Below are 17,448 nucleotides of genomic sequence, written 5' to 3' on the forward strand. Positions count from 1 at the left end.
TAATTTACAATTTAGGCCTTTAGCAGACGCCTTATTCCAAAGCGACTTACAATCACCAATTACAGGGACATTCTCCCTGGAGTAACCGAGGGCTAAGTGCCTTGCTCAAGGGCACACTAGTAGAGGTGTTCCAGGCAGGATTTGAACTTGCAACCTTCCGATCATCAGCCCACCTCACTATCCATTAGACCACCAAAAAAAAGAACAACATATATATTTTTTTTTCTGAGATCCATTTGTGGCGGACGATATTTAATTGTGGCGGCCCGCCACAAATAAATCAATGTATGGGAAACACTGTGATAGTAGACTGACCATATTTAGGTTATGGAGTGTTGGCCAGAATAAACAAGCAAAAATAATGGCATCACATTGGGCATTTTCCACAAGTTATTTACTTGCATTTCCAGAGTTGGCTAAAAAATACCGCCCGTGTGTTTGTGTGTTCTTATTTACTCTAGAGGTAGCTGGAGGCTATTAAGAGACAGACGAGGACAGTTAATTGGCAGTTGTAAATATTTGTCAGTGAGTTTTCACTATGTACATGAGAATGAGAATACACAATTTCACAAACACAGGCCCAGCACATCTCCCTGCTGCACCTATAGCTGCAAACAAGTGGCATTTTCCGTAACCTGCTATAAATAGAACACCTTCAGACAACCACCCATACGTTTTCCATTAAAACAGCCTTGAGTCTGTCCTTTCTCCTAGTCCTGCAATGACCCAAATACCAACACAAATGAATTATCCACTGCTGCTTTTGATTTCAGCCAAGGCTTAGTTACTCCTTCTTAATAATAATAATCCATTCAGAATGGTTTTAACATTAAATGAGACATATGCTTCTTTTGTAAAGGCAGAGTGTGGTGTTGTGTAGTGATAATGGGTCATCATTATATATCATGATACAGAGATTTGGAAAGGCAGAGGAACAGGCGGCCTGGTGTCTTAGTCATGTTTTCGACTTGAGAGATCATTTCTATCGAGGCCAATCAATTACTATTGGCTGGTTCAATTAGTTTAATTAGTGAGATAGAGCATAATCAGGCAAGCGCTTTTCAGCTTTACCACATAACCCACGGTGAAAGGAAGGGAAAAAATAGCACAGCAAGAGGAGGACAGACCCTCACCAATACAGCCTTAGCAACTGGGACTAATTAAGCTCAAGAGAAAAAAGGAGGCAAAAAAGGAAAATAGGAACCAATAAAAATGAGGCTGTTAAGTGGGATGGTGTACACGGTGGAAGCAGCCAGGAGGTTGGGAGGGCTAACCACATGCAACTCTACTATTGTGTGACTGCTCACGTCCCAGTAAAGTAGCAGTAATCGACCTACAGCAGTGGTCGATCGCGAGTGTGTTGCGAGTAGATCGCGGACCGTTAAAAAAAAAAGTAACAGAAAGGAAAATAAAATTAAAATAATAATGTTTGAAAAATACGTTTTTAGATGTAAATCTATCATCCACCACCCCGTTAGCAGGTGCCACTTGATTGACGTATATTTGAGACACCTCAATAATATAATACATTTACCGTGCTTTACGTGACCCTCATCATGACACAATGGACGACGGCAGGACTTTAATTTCCCGTGTTCAGTGAACGCAACAGAAGCAAGACACCAGACCAATCAGAGAGTTGCATGGAAATACACGTGTGGTTGTGTCATTCAAGCTCGGCTCTGTGTGTATGTGGCAATAGCGCATTTAGTGTGAGAGGGAGAGAGAGAGAGAGAGAAGGAGAGAGGGAGTGAGGGAGTGAGGGAGAGAGAGGGACCGGTGCTAGCGGGGACCGTGATGTTAGCATCTGGTTAGCTAGCTGCACTAACGGACATACGGAGCTGTCTCCACAACAAGCTGGAGGAGAGTCCTCTCCTGTCAGACTGAGGGGCTCAGGTGAGCTAAAGGACTCCGAGTGTTTAGAACGGTTTTGTCACAAATTATTCAAAAGATTATTTCCGCGGCACACCTTCATATGATCATTATAGTTATACAAACAATAAGAGAATAAATGAAAAACAGGTAGGAAATAGCCTACTATATGGCAGTAAAACAAGAATACAGTTTAAAAGCGGAGTGATTTGTAAAATATCCATAAAGAAAAAGAAAATCTGTTTACAGATCTGTTTCATATGGGTGCTGAGAGAGGTATCCATAGATCTCTTCATGTTGCTCTCAAAGTGCACCAGATTGATGCTTTCAACTTCAATATTTAAAAAAAAATCTTGCCAGGGGAGCAGCCACCCGGACCCCCCTATAGGAGGTGAGGTCCGCCACCCAATAGGACTTTACCCCTGCCTATATGCCGTGAGCTGATTATGGAGGCTTCATTATAACAGTAATTCAGATGCAATTAGCCGATATAAAAAGGCCTCAAATTGGAAGCATTGTCTGGGCCGTCACTTTCACTCAATTCTGCAATAGGTAGGTCTCCCCTTTCACCTAGGCCGAGGTCGGTGATCTTGGGCTTAAAAAGGTTGGTGACCACTGACCTACAGTATTGGTGTTGGCCACCAGATTTGCTCAGGCTCACCGTTGACTGTTTTAAATACTGCCATCGAACACGTCTGTGGGTCGCCAGCAAAGGGCACTACAAAAGGTGAGTTATTTTAGGATTAAATTAACTATATGCTTCATGAAAATCTGAAAAGGAGGTTGGTTGGAGGAGAATCTACAGGTGGGGTGTAAATGTTTATTTGGCAACTATTCAAACCTTTTTTTTTCTCCTCTAATATCAACAGTAGCATAAAGTCAACTGTAGCCAGGGCTGTGCAGAATGTTTTTTTTTTTACACCTAAAACTTCCACTTCCGTTTTTTAGACTGAAGCCAAGAAAGCCGTTCATATTTACCAAAAAAACAGCCTTTTTTATAATGTCGTTATACACTATAAATGTAGTTTATGGTGTTGTTAGATTGTTGCTACAACGCCCCTTGTTGTTTTGTTTTTTAGAGGCTTACGCCAACACATATAGATTAAGACAGAACATTTAGTATTTTGTACTAGGGTTCGATCGGGACATTAAAAGGTGAACATATTCCAATGGAGTGGATTATGTTTAAAGAAGAAACAATTGAAAATAAAGTCATAAATGTATTCGTTTGTTGTTTAGACACTACAAAGAATTCATATTTTATTTGTAGATAACACACTTCCTTTTCCAGGTAGAACCATTGATTGTCCATAATGTAAGTGTGTCGCACACAGAGCCTGGTGACGCACCCCCTTACACTGTGACATCTGCTGCTGTTATGACAACAGCTACTGCAGCATTAAAAGCAAACAGGAGGTCCAGTGGCAGCGTCAGCCCATTGTCAGGAGAGCTCCTCCTCCACCTCCTGCCCTCCATCTTTAACCGCAGCCCCCCACCCGTCTTCCATTTGGTCACACTCTCCTGTTTTAATGCGTCTCTCCCTCACCGTCTTCACAACTGGCAGAGAAGTGGGAAATATTGGAAGAGTCATCTTCTCACTTATGAAGTTTAATAAATGATGCGGATCGCCGGTGAGATCAGCATCACAAATGACCTACCCTTCTAACGATAAGCTTCAATTATTACCCCCTATACATCGACAACCCAAGAGTATACTCCAAACTATAAAATGTGTTTAGCTTATTTAAGAACACATTTTACTACTCTGCGTAATACTAACAGGGTAAAGCAGGCATCTCAAGATGGAAATGTAATTGTGCCAAAGACCATCAAAAGTGTTCAGAAGCACTCTGAACATGTAGCTGATCCGATCCACTACTTTCATGATCATTTTCACATTCATATGGTATATTATCTAATATCGATACAGAAACAAGGCACAGTTTATGTCCACGTGTACACCTGTTTCTGCGACCTAAATATTCATGAGAACACTAGGGAGGGGAGGCTACTAATCACAGTATAGTGAAACCCTACCAGCCATAACTTGTGTCCTAACCTTGTGCCCCCAATTGGAAATCTTTCCCCCTTCCCTTTGGACTAAGAGCCTGAGGAAGAATTGATGGAGTCGTAAAAGATGGCGGTAAGAGGCAGGTAGAGTAACTTATGGTCCTATGTATTTTGCACAGAAGTACTTCCGTATTAAACAGCAAGACTCTTTTAAATTATTCAGGCCGATACATTTATTTAACGTGGTTACAAATTGGTTATCAATAATTGTGGAATTAACTAATATTGGTATTGACTACTAGATGTTTGGTATTGGTACATCCTTACTATGTAAACCTTTATTAGTCACTAATCCTACATCATATTATTCAGTTGTCTACTGTAGACATGATGTAAATTGCATTTTTCGCTGTGTGTGTGTCTGAGCAAGCCACAAAGAGCAGTCAATTGAAATCAAACCCCGAGCAGCTTACTTTGCAGTGGAGAGTAGTCGTCAGAATCTGTGTCGCTCTCACTGCTGTCCTCCACCAGGAAACTGGGATAGTTCCAGGACATGCTGACGATGCCATCCGACTCATGCAGCAGAATGTGGGCCAGCATGCGCCCATGGCAGTCCATCACTATCACCTGTCCATCTGCAGTACCGAACAACACCTAGAGAGGAATAGTAAAGGGTTTTAAGGGAGAGGAATGAACAGGAAAACATGACACACTCTAACTTGGACTTAAAGGCAGAAGATGGAAAGGAAGCTACACTTAGAAATAGACAAGAGATGAGTGATAGAGTTAAGAGAAGTGCATATCACAAGGACAACAACTTGGGGAAAGACATAAATGGGATGAAGGGGTGAAAAAAGACAGAGACACATATCCAGACTGAAGTTTGATGATGTCCAACCTGAGCTGACAATTTAACAGCATGGAAGCATAAACATAGGCTAACGAAAAAATAACACTTTCAAGACAGAGCAGGGTTGCTGTCACTCAGAGACGATCTCCCTCTGGCCCGGTCGCAGCCTTCTGAATGACAAGTCCACATACTTAAAGTGGCAAATGACAACCTAAAACTTCTAAAGCTATTCAAATCAAAGGCTTGTAAAGTGGTAGGTTACCTGCTGGTCATCGGGGGTCCAGATCCCACAGGTAATCTGGCTTTCCAGGTTGATCTCGGAGGACCAGTGTCTCTGCCCGCTGACTGACCCCACCAGGACAAAGCCATCGCGGTAGGAGATGAGAGCCTGGGTGCCATCATGGGACCAGGTGAAGTCACTCACCTATAGGGGCCCGGACACAGGAGTTGAGTAAGGAATGATGATAATGAGATGCTAGCTTTATGATTAAAAAAACAGTTGTGTAAATCAAACAGAGCCTTTGATGCCATTTTAAGTGTCATTCTGTTATTTAGCACTGAAACAGTTCCTCTTTGAATGTTAAACAGCCCTCACGTATGTTTACTGTAAAAATGCAATATATGAATAGCAAGAATTAGGAACTGGTCGTATTTAACAACACTCACATTTTTGTGTGCTTAGTAGCAGGGCTCTAATGGTGGCAACATGAAAATCTCCAAACAGATGTTAAGAGAAGAACGGCCTCTAGGTGCTGCTCGCAAGACATTTACAACTAGTTTCATTCCAGTTTTGTGACCAGCACTGTCAGAATCTTTTTTTTTTTAATATTGACTGCCTGTTAATGTCAGTATAAATAATACCCATGAACTGAGTGACAGTATAGTGAAAGTGTCAAATAAAGTGTTATCTGTAAATCTAAACTTTTTCTGTTAATTTGCTGTTGTTGATATGTATTTTACCCATATTACTGTTCTCTATTGTGCATCTACTTGCTTTATATATGCACTCATGTTGATGAATACAATTTGTATTTCTCAACATGCATTCCATATTCTGTGTAAATGCAAAGGAAAAATGCACTTTAAATGACACATTTTGTTCACGACCCATTTCTGTGTAATGTATTTTACCTGGGCTCCACGGTCATTGACCAGCTCCACGGACCAGCGGCCCTCATACTGGATCCAGACAAAGATTCCTCCATCTGTGTCACAGGTAGCCAGTTTCTGGAAGGGTTCATTCCACCGCACCAAGACCACCTAAACAAATGCAGAAAATACAATGAGAGGGGAGAAAAGGGACAAAAACAATGATTAAAGAGAACATCCCCTGTCCTTCTGACTGCCATTGTCTGTGACCCTGTCAGTGTTATCTAGTGAGATAAATATTTTCAGAGAGATATGCAAATATGTATACACAGCAGTGGCCTTCCTGTCACAGAGCTTTGCCTCTCTAACTACAACAGATAATGTGAAATGCAGACAGCACAATGCCTCGCCAGAGTGCCCTTGATCTAAACTCTGAACTCTTGCCTGAACACTCGCTGTAGGGCGCTCTAAAGTGGGGCGTCAGCTGAAACGCCAAAAATCCAGAAAGTTAAATCCATGCTCCAACATTTCAATGAGCTAAATGTAGCATCAAACCAGACGAAAATATACCACAAAGTGGGTTAACCTCATTTTGAAAGAGTCTCAAAGGAGCTGAAAATATCCCGAATATTACAGACTATGAGATTCAATTATTGAATCTCTCTGCAGACTATTGTCTATATAATCAAAACCACACTTTAAACATGGATATTTCTGAGTGTCCGTCCTTGTTTGGTTACTTCATAATGTGAATAATGAATAGCTGATCTCGTGTTTGTTTCAAGGCACCGGTTATGTTTCAATTTTTATTCTATGAAAAGCATTGTATTTGTCTAATTGTCAATTTTGGAATTAGAGGGGAATCTAATCCAAAAGAAGTGAGAGACACAAAACAGTTCACTGCATGCATGAACATCCCTACAAGAAATACTGTATTGTGGATTAAAGATCAGACCGCCTCTGACACAAGAGACTCACAGATGCATGGGTTTCTGTATTTAGTAGATATAGCTATGGATCATCCATTAACTGAGATGCAAATGTATAACTGGGAGAAATCAACGATCAAAGTGATTATAATGTTTTTCTTTGTCAGCATCACCCATCTCAAAAGCACAATCTCCATCCAGCCCCCTCTACTCCCTGTATGTTTCTCTTTCTGTTCTTATGTGGCGTGACTCAGCCTGTTCCCAGAGGAATAATCCTGAACAGGGAGCAGCTCTGCTCGCCCTAAGTGAAGCACGTGGGCTGTACACGCTCAAACACACAAAACAGGGCAGGTTTTAGTGGGGCTTACGCTCTCCGAATGAAAGACCAACAGATCAGTGGCTGAGAGTTGGATAAGCCAGCCAGTCTTGTTCTTTTTCTCCCAACAACACCATCAGCTCCGAGCAGCAAACACTATTTTATATTCCTCTGAAGATACTGAAAAGACATGGAAAACCTGAATAAACAATTCTCCCTTCATCAAAACATCTTCAAGGTCCATATTGAGCTGCTTAACCTTTAGGGAAAGTAAACATTGGGAAATCACAAAATCATGGCTACGTGTGATTGTTTTAAACCATCTTCTGCTACTACATTGATAATCCGCCCAGATTAGCAAGTGATTGATTCATCAAATCATTATACATTCGCTTCATTACATTACATTGCATTTAGCTGACGCTTTTATCCAAAGCGACTTACAATAAGTGCATTCGACCAGGAAGATACAAACTTGAAGAAAACAGAATCATATAAGTACATCAGGTTTCATAGAGCCAAAACATTCCAAGTGCTACTCAACTGGCTTTAGATAAACCAGCCCTTTGTTAGTATATAAGTGCTTTGTTAGTAATTCTTTGTTAGTAATTCTATCTCTTGAAGTGGAGTCGAAAGAGGTGAGTGCAAGATGTGCTTCATAGTCAAAACTTGAGCAGCACGACCCAATGTTTGGAAAAGCGGCGGCAAAAAGATCTAATCTAGGTTTGATGGTAAATTATATAGTAACTGTAGATGAGAAATGTTGATAAATATAGTATAATAGGGTGTGAAACTAAATGATATAAATCCAGTAGATGCTTCCATGCAATAAATGCTCAGGTAACAGTAACCAATCACATTTATTCTGCAGGGTTTTCCAATAATTCCCTAATAATCACTGCAGTGTAACATTTTCGTTGAGTTCTACTGGCTGAACTTTCAGTGCTCTGACTCACACAAACATGTTTATATGAATACACCCTGTGCAGCCCTCTAGTGCAATGAGTGACCAGAAGGATTCATCGCTCTGCTGGCCTTGCTCCCTCAGCAATAAGGTGTCCTGTGAGCCAGATTTACCGTGTTTTCCCTCCCACTCCCAGTGGTATAAATCCTAATGTTGCTCTATAGGTGTGCCTCAGCTGGCAAACTGCAGGAAGGAGGACACAATGAGAGCTGGCCTGTTGCAGCTCTGCACCTAAGGTCTGTATGTCATTCTGACTGACTTGACCAAATTCACGCACCATTAAAAAGGGCCGACCATGTATCATACAGCCACAGCAGTCACTGGAGGCAGCAGTGCTCAGCGGGCGCAAAGCTGACAAGCTTGGGCACTAGTATTGTCAAAGATTTGTTGGAAAGACACATTTCTATGATCAAGTATCTCCTTAGGGGAATACAAATCCTTCTTGTTACTCCACCTGTGCACTGTCTGCAACCCCTGGTGAGCCAAAAGGATTTTCCGGATGGTATTACAGAACCCAGTACAGCTCCAGCTGGTGTTGACATGAGGCTTTAGATCAGGGAGGAGTCTATGTTGTCTAATTCGTACATCATGTCTCTACTATAAACTAGCAAAGGGACAAAACTAAAGATAACAAAGCAATAAATAAGTATAAGGTTCACACATGGTATGTATTGCATGTTCACACACTTAACTGCAGCCGCATAGAGGTGAGAATAATCTGTATTATGTGTCTCTGTAAATATAGCTCAGTGTGGAGATTAGTGTGAGCTGGTCAGGCATCCCGCGAGGGAGACAGCTGAGCACCTCGCTGTGACGCAGCGATCTGGGAGATCAGACGTCACATGGAGACAGGCAGGATCAGAGTGAGAAGCCACAGGACAATAAGGGTCAAAGGGATCGCAGAAGAACAAGGTGAATGCTTGCACAAATGCAAACCTATGCAGACATATTGGTGACAATGCTCTCAAAGACCCAATCAAAGTACCTTAGAATGTTAGATACCACAATTTGACATTTAGAAAGTGGGTTACTACGTTTACAATCCCTTTAACTCTGCCCTTTGGCTCGGGCACGGCCATTGACAACTTCTCCTTGGGAAGTTGGCACCGTCGTTGCTCCTGCAGTGTCTTGCTGTTGTCATTGCGGCCCGGTCTCATGCTGAGACTTGGAGACTGGGAGCAGAGCTGACCCTAGCAACTTAACTGAGAATACCAAATCAAATCAAGGGACAGCTTTGGGTTGCATCGGAGTCAGCAAAAGTGAGAGGACACAGTGACAGACGGTGCAATGTCACAGTGGTGCAGTCGTCCATGGCAATGCTTTGTTTTTAGGGTTAGGGCTTCTTTTGAAACACACTTATGGAGGAGTAGGCTGTGTTTTTTTTTCACATCTTAACATGCACAAACCTAAATGACACTACACAAATTGCAAGATGACACTGAAATCCTTTATTGGACTTTCTTTAACTAAAGCCAAGGTTACTCTGCTAAACAAGTCATAGTTAAACCTATTAAAATAGTTTATTCATTTAGGTTAAGTCTTTAATGTCTAATTTGGGAAATATGGACTGCAGCACAGCAATGAGAGAGACACCAAGAAACAATTATCTATATCTGGATACAAATCTAGAAAAGGGACAAATGATCGCAGTTCTAAAAATACCCATGTTCAAATACATTCCTATGCTTTTCTTTTGAATGTGAAGCTGCTGCTGAAACTTCTTGTCTAATGAAGAATAATTGGAAAGTCAAAACCCCCTGACCGACAATAAAATCTGATACAGAACTACCAAGCGAAAAGGAGCCTCTCCCTTCTCCCTCTGCCCTCTCCTGTAATTCTGGCTCTGACATGATATTAAATCAGAGGCAAAACTCAATTAAAGAGAAAAGCTGCACTGATACAAAAGCAAGGAAGCCTGAATGGGGGAAGTGGGGTCAGAGAGATTTGCAGCGTGCAGAAAGGGCAACGGGACGGGACCTTCAGGAGGTAGAATCTGAAATGTTTACGAGTAGAGCAAGCATGTGCTAAAACTATAATCAATGTCTGATAATAGCTTCTACATTGGGTATCACTGGGTATGATGCAAAGCCGAGGAAGAAAGCTGCAAGACTGTGAGCGGTGGGTGTTGGCAAGGTGGACACACTGATTTGCAGTTAAGTGCTTAAACATCTTATCGTTTATCATAGGATGTATGCAGATCCTTTGGCTATTCCCCCCCCCCCCCCGACAGTACTGTTCTTTGAACATTGAGTACAGGGCTGATATTGTTAAGACTGACTTTACATCATATATGTCAAAAAAATGAATTAGATAAATACATGCTGTTTACTGGATGTGCCTGTACATGTCACATGGTCACTTACAATAATGCCGCAAGGTTGTATGGATACTAAATTGGCTCTTTATTCCAAATCTATAAAAGGCTGCAATATATTATTCCAGACTGCCCCCAAGTTGTAATGCAACAGGACATGTGTGTAAGAATCATAACATGGTTATAAATCTGCAGCATCACAAGACCATAACTGCTTTACAGTTTGCTATGATGTATTTCTAAGGTTTTCCTTGGGTGTATATTGGACTGTAATGTAGCGATGCATTTGAGCTGAATCAAACTGACGAGTACAGAATTGTGTCGGAGCGTGTTAGGCAAATACTGAAACTCTCTAAAATATAAACAGCAAACATAAAGTAGCACACGAAAACACATGTACAAGAAAGGCAATCTGGTACTTATATTTTCTATTTGTTGTTTTGACAGATGTTTGCTGCTTAGGCTGAAATGAGGAGCTTTTATTCTGCAAATAGCAACAGTAAAACAAAGTGACCCCGAGTGAGCAGATAAGTTTGTCTTTTCTGACTACAAACATCACTTATTGCAAAAACAACTTGCACTGCACAAACCACACTGTCTCTCTCTTGAAACATTTCTGGCGAGCAGACAAGTACACCTGGATTAGAGGAAGCAGAGAAGCCTGAGTGTTGTGAAACCTGCCCTCTTCAAGAATGGATTAGCGGCACACTAATGCCATTTCCACTAAGTACTTTTGGTGAGATCATTTTAATGCAGTGAATGGGTCATCTGCTCTTCAATTACAGCAGGGCTTCTAAAGTCAAGAGGTCAGGAAAGAGAAGTGCTTTAAGGTAGATGTGTAAAGGCAGAGAAGAACATGATAGGAGGACGGAGAGCTGCGGTGGAACTAATTCTAAAATGAAACAGGCGGAGATGGAAGCAGAGGTGAATGACACTGAGGAAAACTCTGAGGCCGCAGTAACCCCATTAGAAGTGATGACTTTCTTACAACTGTCCTGCTACAAAACTTTCGGCCTTATTGCAGGAAAAAGGATGCTGCATTGTCCCTGTCTAGCAATGTATTATTATGGTCCCCATTATGTCTGAACAGACAAGTTAGTTGCTCTGCACCACATAAGTCATCCGGTATCATCTTCACCATTTAAAAAGAACAGTACAGTTCCCAAATCAGTGCGGAATTTTGCACACGCGATCTACAGTACGAGAGATATAAACTCTTTTATTTATGACCATTTTAATGCGTGAAAATGTCACACTGCACAACAGATCAAATAAGTCCCAGTGTGAGTTGAACCTACATGGTGAAGTGGTAAACATGAGTATGTGCCCTTGGGTCTCTCTTCTCTTTTGGATTAGGTCCTTAGACACTTGCTTTAGCGAAGAGCCTGGATCAGGCCTCAAAGGACTTCTGCCTCAGGGGAACAACCCACCCATCGGACTCATGGAAATGGTAGCGAGGTGTGTATGAATGCATGTTTTGAACTTCAGTAGTCAAACAAATCTTTCCATACATAACTTTTAAAGCAGTTTCAGTCGCAACAAATCATAAACAGAATGACATTGTGCTGAGGACTTTAAAAGGATGCATATTTTTAGCAACGAAAGTCACAACATCTTCCCTTGAGATTCTCCCTTAATGTTCTACTTTCTCTCTCAGCGTAAATGCTCGAGAAATGTAAATTGCACTTACTTTCTAACTTGGAGCACCTACTGTTTAATGCAGCAAAGGAACTTCAACTTTAACAAAGATGCACCTGAATGCCAATGATGTTGCAGCAATGGGAAGGATTTTAAATAAATAAGACACACACCATCAGACTAGACCAACCTGAATCTACAATGGACAGCATTGTGGATATTTTCACAGGAAATAAAAGTACTTAAAGCATGTATGATTGTACTTTAGACAAACGGCACAGCTAGCACTTGACAGGATTCTGACGGACAATTCTCCCAAACTCTGAGTTGCGCCCAACATTTCCTTGTCAACATGCTGACAGCCATTGTCAAGCCTGTCTCTGATGTTTATCTCTCGTGGGGAATGATTGGACTCCCGGTGAGTATCTGCTCAGTCTGTTCAGCATCTGAGTGCAATACTAACGTATAAAACGCGCTGGATTGTCAAAAGGCGTTGATCTATTCTGATGCGTGTCCCAGAGGGATTACAGTGCAGCTTCAGAAGTATAGACACATAGAAAGATGCTAAACGTATTGCTTTCATCTATTTTTTATGTTTTGTTCTAAATGTAATGCAACTGATGTGCCTGCTGCTTGAGGTTAGTATCGGTTTATAAAAATAGCATCAGGTCATTTAAGGCCAAATGCTCTTTTAATAACCTTTTTATACTTTCTCTTGTTGGTTTATTTTAAGTGTTATACTTTGGTAGCAGCCATAATGTTGAAAAAACAGAGGGAACATATTAGTTGATTTATTGAGCAACAGAAAACGAATCAACTTGTTTGATAACTCAAATTAACAATAATAATAATAAAACATTGGATTTTTATAGCGCTTTTCCTAAAGCTCAAAGATGCTTTAGATAAATGGCTTCAGTCAAATTTCCAAACAAAATCACAAATATTAACATGTTGGTTATTCCAACGTACATTTCCTCTGTTTTACATCATTGTCCTCTGAATGTTGCTGGGTTTGGGATGGCTGGTCCAAAAACGATAGCTATTAGAAGACCTTACATTTGGCTCCAAGATATAGGGATGAAGATTTCAAAAGTCTAAACAATTATTTTTTACTAAGCGGTGGAAAATGTTATTGACTGTGGCATCACTAAAAAATAATGTGTGTACGTTTATTATAGAATGACACAATATGCTGAGTTGAAAGCGTAAAGAGTGCCTGAGGATTTCTGCTAAGCAACCAAGCTCAATGAAAAACAAAAAACATTGGATACAAAGTAGCTTTCTCATGACGCCCATTGTGAAAAGATGGCCGTGGGAGACACAACAAAAGGAGCATTGGCACCACACACACCTTCATCCCTTTGAAGCTGTTACCTTGTAATTATCTCTCTCAACCTGGCTGAAGGGGTATTAAATACAGAGGAGGACAAACCTACATCAGAGATTTACAACAGGCCTTCTCATTATCTGAAGAAGATCATTAGAGCCTCCAGAAAAGGTAAAACAGCAGGAAAACAGCTGAGATTGACCAAAACACAAGCTGTGGTTTATCTTGAGGATAAAGGGTGACCGAAGTGCAAATCAAACCCTTTTCCCCAGGGAGAGGAAGTACACCTTACAGTATTACAGTCCTCTCCCTGTCTGTCCTCTTCTTAACACTGGAGCAGATGAATTAGTATTTGAAAGGTGTTGGATCAATCAGAGGGCATGTTTCAATCGGCCAATAACAAAACACCTACAAGACCAATCAAATAACTCTCTACAAGGGGCCACTTTAAATGAATGGAAACATACTGGTTTGATCAATCTAAAGCCTGCATCTTAACCTTAATCGGGTGATTCCAATAAGTATTATGTGGGTCTTGGGAAAGGCCATTTCCCCAGCAAGAGAACCAATCAGATGTGTGGCAAACAATGGTGAAACGACATGTGAGAGTCAAAGGCTCCTAACAGATGTGTTACAGCTCAAAATCTTCCCTGTCCTTTACCACACTGCCTGTTTTGGTCCATGTCCAAAAGACACGTCCGTTCAGAAGCTCGCTTACATTAGAATGATCACAGGTCTGATACGTCAACAGGAATAATGGACCAACTTAAGGATGCTGGCGTGAGTATCGATCTTGGCAGGACCAAAATCCTAAAGGATGAGTTCATGTTGCATTCTTGTCGGTGGAGTCATTCATAACATGGTTTGAGCCAATTTACGTGAAAGGACTCTCGTCGTCAAAAACGACAACAAGTGTTCAATGACAGGGCTGACGTTTAAAAGGACAGGGATGTCATTTGACGTGTTTGAAGAGTGGGCCACTTCAACATACAGGGAAAGGTTATTCAAATGTATTGACATAGCACTTTAATCTAAAAACTGATCTTTAATACCTAGACAGGACGAACAAAATATAAATGTATTCATTTCTAGGGGTTAACGTCCTTGTTGTTGGACTGCTAATTGGACACAGCAATCTGTCCTCTCCTCATCAGAACTGGAATAGAAAATAATGTGGGTGAGTGAACCGATCTGTCATAACTCGACAAAATTCATTAGGCAGTGTGATTTCCACCACTGTCAGAAACTCCAAATTATGCATAGGGTGGACAAGTGATGGATTTCGCAATTGCTAAAGCATTTATTGATTGCTTTACATCAAATCTAGAGTGGAGGTAGAAAGGGCATTACTTCTTTCAGTACGGGTGCGAGGATGAGGTTAAAGGGAGGTGTTGGAATGTGCTTTTCTCTCCCAGTTGCATCTGTGTTTAATGCTACTGTAAAATCATCTTGATTGATGCAAAAAATACAAAACATTCTGATATTTGCTTTTCTAGGACTTGGTAAAATGAATAAGAAGGAAATTATTAAAATAACTTTTAATTTTTTTTTTTTTTTTTTAAATGAACAAGCAGCTCCAATTTGTCCTTGTTTTCAGTATTATCGCAGTATAGCTGCATTTAAACAGCAATATCCATAATTTTGTCAACAACGCGTCATCTGTAACTTTAATACACAAAACATATTGTGTCATCATTCATTTGAATCAGCCCCAATAGGTGGATAAAGTCAAATACACATAACAACAAAGTGGGTCAATTAGAATGATGTAGGTGTCATGTCCTCCACACTGCATGCACCAAAATAACAAAAGGAAAATGTCAGTACTTGGACCACATTCAAGTGGGCAGAGTTAAATGACATTTCTGCTGCGCTTCAGTCACTCTCTGTGGGGATTCATCCACTCTCCCTTCAGCTGCCTTATGGAATGCTGACACAGCACCTTGCTCCATCTGACCAACTGCTCCACCCACTAAACGAGAATACGCAACCTGTGTGCAGTCTCTACTTGTGCCAGCACTGCTATATAATGACAGGAATATTCAAATACATGTCGGGCAAAAGACCTCTACTTTACTCAACTGATCTTTCCAATGACAATAAATGGCCTGAGTGCACTAGTGGTAGGAAACTTTGGAAGGGTATTACCATGATGAGAGATAAGAGCAATGCCAGAGGGTTGAGCATGGTAATGTTATGACTAAAAGCAGCGGGCAGATCAACTGATGCCAAACAAAGAGCCACTGAGAGCAGGAAGGTCTTACTTCCAATCAAACACTACACAATTTCCCAGATTACTCCATCGTTGTAAACTGTTAAATCATCTGTTGTGATAAGACTTGAAACTCTCAGCATGCCATGGCACAGACAGGGTGAGTCACTCTTCAACTAAAGTGCACCATCTTTGTGCTAGATAATACTGTACACTTGTTGCCAAACATGGCCTCAATAAGCACAAAAGAACAGTAACTTTAAGGACATTGTTCTGCGCATGACTCTGCAGCTGGGAAAAGGGAGCAGTGACCACAAATGCATAAATAGGGAGATGCTGAAGTTGTCTTTAAAGTGTAGAGGACACTTTTAATTAGAAGAAGGGCGGATGTGTTAAGTTACTTATTACTCAAGTGCGCCATCATGGTATACAAGATATTTTTTAATGGTATTTTTTAGTATGTGCTATAATATATTTTATTAGATCTGTGTATATTTTCCTGTAAACACAATAAGATCATCACACTCAAGAGCATCATTGAGATGAAAGAACTTGATGGTGAGGTATATATTGAAATAATTATTGTCAGAGGGCCACTTTGTAACTCTACAATCCTTGAAACAATATGCGTTGTTGTTATACCTTTTCAATGCAAATATCAGTAAGTTTAATTTAGTAGGAATAACCTAATATGCATTTACGGTGAGTCATCTCTTACCTCGCTGTTGTGTCCTCTGAGGTTGAAGTTGACTCTCTGCGGGGTGGGCCGGTCCCGTCTGCAGTGGCTGGACGTAAACGTGACCCCGACCACTCCTCGACCGTTCCCGGTAGCGAGCCAACCCTCCTCGTAGTAACGCTTCCTGCACACTGGCTTCTCCTTCTCGCTCTTCGGCACCCGGCCCTTCCAGGACAGGCACAGGATGTTGGAGTCGCTGCAGAGGACCGGGCCATGCTCTACGGCGGCGAACATGCTAGCAGCTGTATTCTACCCCGTGGATATTTGAAAAAAGAATACCCAGAGGGAGGTTTTCGGGTGGGGTCGGTACCGTTATGAGCGCCTCTCCTCCCCTGAGGTTACTGGTTCGGTGTTGGATGTGAGACAGCGACAACGGTGCATAATACGTGCGCTTTCTCTCGGCTATCTCGGTGATTTGCAATACTGATTAAGAGGTGACCAGTGAACACTTCCCTAAAAGTATAAATGAGGTCACAAAACTGTGGACTTTAGCGATGCTGGGTTAAAGATATCATGGGCTGCAAAAGGCACTCATTCAAGTCATTGTGATGTGTCAGATCAGTGAGCTACCTTGTTGATGATGTTTCAATGACAAGGCATAAGATGACAGTACCGGAAACTTATTTGAAATTCCACTGAATGTCAGCTAATCAAAAACAAACATCCAAAAAATATCGTTGTCTTGTAAACTCATCAGCAGGAGATGCACCCATTACCCTCCAACACGTCCCAGCGCTTCACCCAGTTGATGTTATTAACGTTTCTGTCCAATTCAGTGTGTCATTTCAGGGCTCCGTGTCCTCCTCATACGACCCCGGCCGTGTGCGAGAGGAGGAGCGGGGACTCCATCAGCTGTCAGCCCGCAGGAGAGCCGCTTCCCCCGGGAACGTCATCACGTCAGCCAATCTGCCTTTTCAACCCGCCTCGGGGATCCCATGGAGGACTGCTGGAAACTAAAAAAAAGGATGTTATTATCATAGACAATGTCGCTACCAAATTGGTGTTATATTTTGTATTGCTGTTTTTTATTTAAATAAAGCGTACAAGTCGACGGTGCAACAGTGTAATCGCTGGAAGCACTCACCTGACGCCCACAGCCGTTAATTTAAATATTAATGCGCTAGGCTAAAATTACCTCTCACTTACCGTTACTTATCAATTTAGTTAGAGGACTATTCACCGTAGCGGAAG

At 41.4% G+C, this 17,448-nt stretch overlaps 1 protein-coding gene across 3 annotated transcripts in view; it reads right to left on the reverse strand.

The window, feature by feature from the left end:
- Positions 1 to 17,448, reverse strand: part of tulp4a (TUB like protein 4a) — a 30,663-nt gene that overhangs the window by 11,587 nt on the left and 1,628 nt on the right. For all 3 annotated transcript variants that reach the window (XM_079642800.1, XM_079642798.1, XM_079642799.1), the window contains exons 2-5: positions 16,240 to 17,210; positions 5,864 to 5,992; positions 4,995 to 5,156; positions 4,356 to 4,536 (exon numbers count right to left, since the gene is read on the reverse strand). In XM_079642800.1, coding sequence (XP_079498926.1) covers positions 4,356 to 4,536; positions 4,995 to 5,156; positions 5,864 to 5,992; positions 16,240 to 16,491 — 724 coding nt within the window. In that variant the 5' untranslated portion in view covers positions 16,492 to 17,210. The remainder of the gene's footprint in view (positions 1 to 4,355; positions 4,537 to 4,994; positions 5,157 to 5,863; positions 5,993 to 16,239; positions 17,211 to 17,448) is intronic.

The sequence above is a fragment of the Notothenia rossii genome (assembly GCF_949606895.1).
Source record: "Notothenia rossii genome assembly, chromosome: 8".
In the NCBI taxonomy this organism is placed as follows: domain Eukaryota; kingdom Metazoa; phylum Chordata; class Actinopteri; order Perciformes; family Nototheniidae; genus Notothenia; species Notothenia rossii.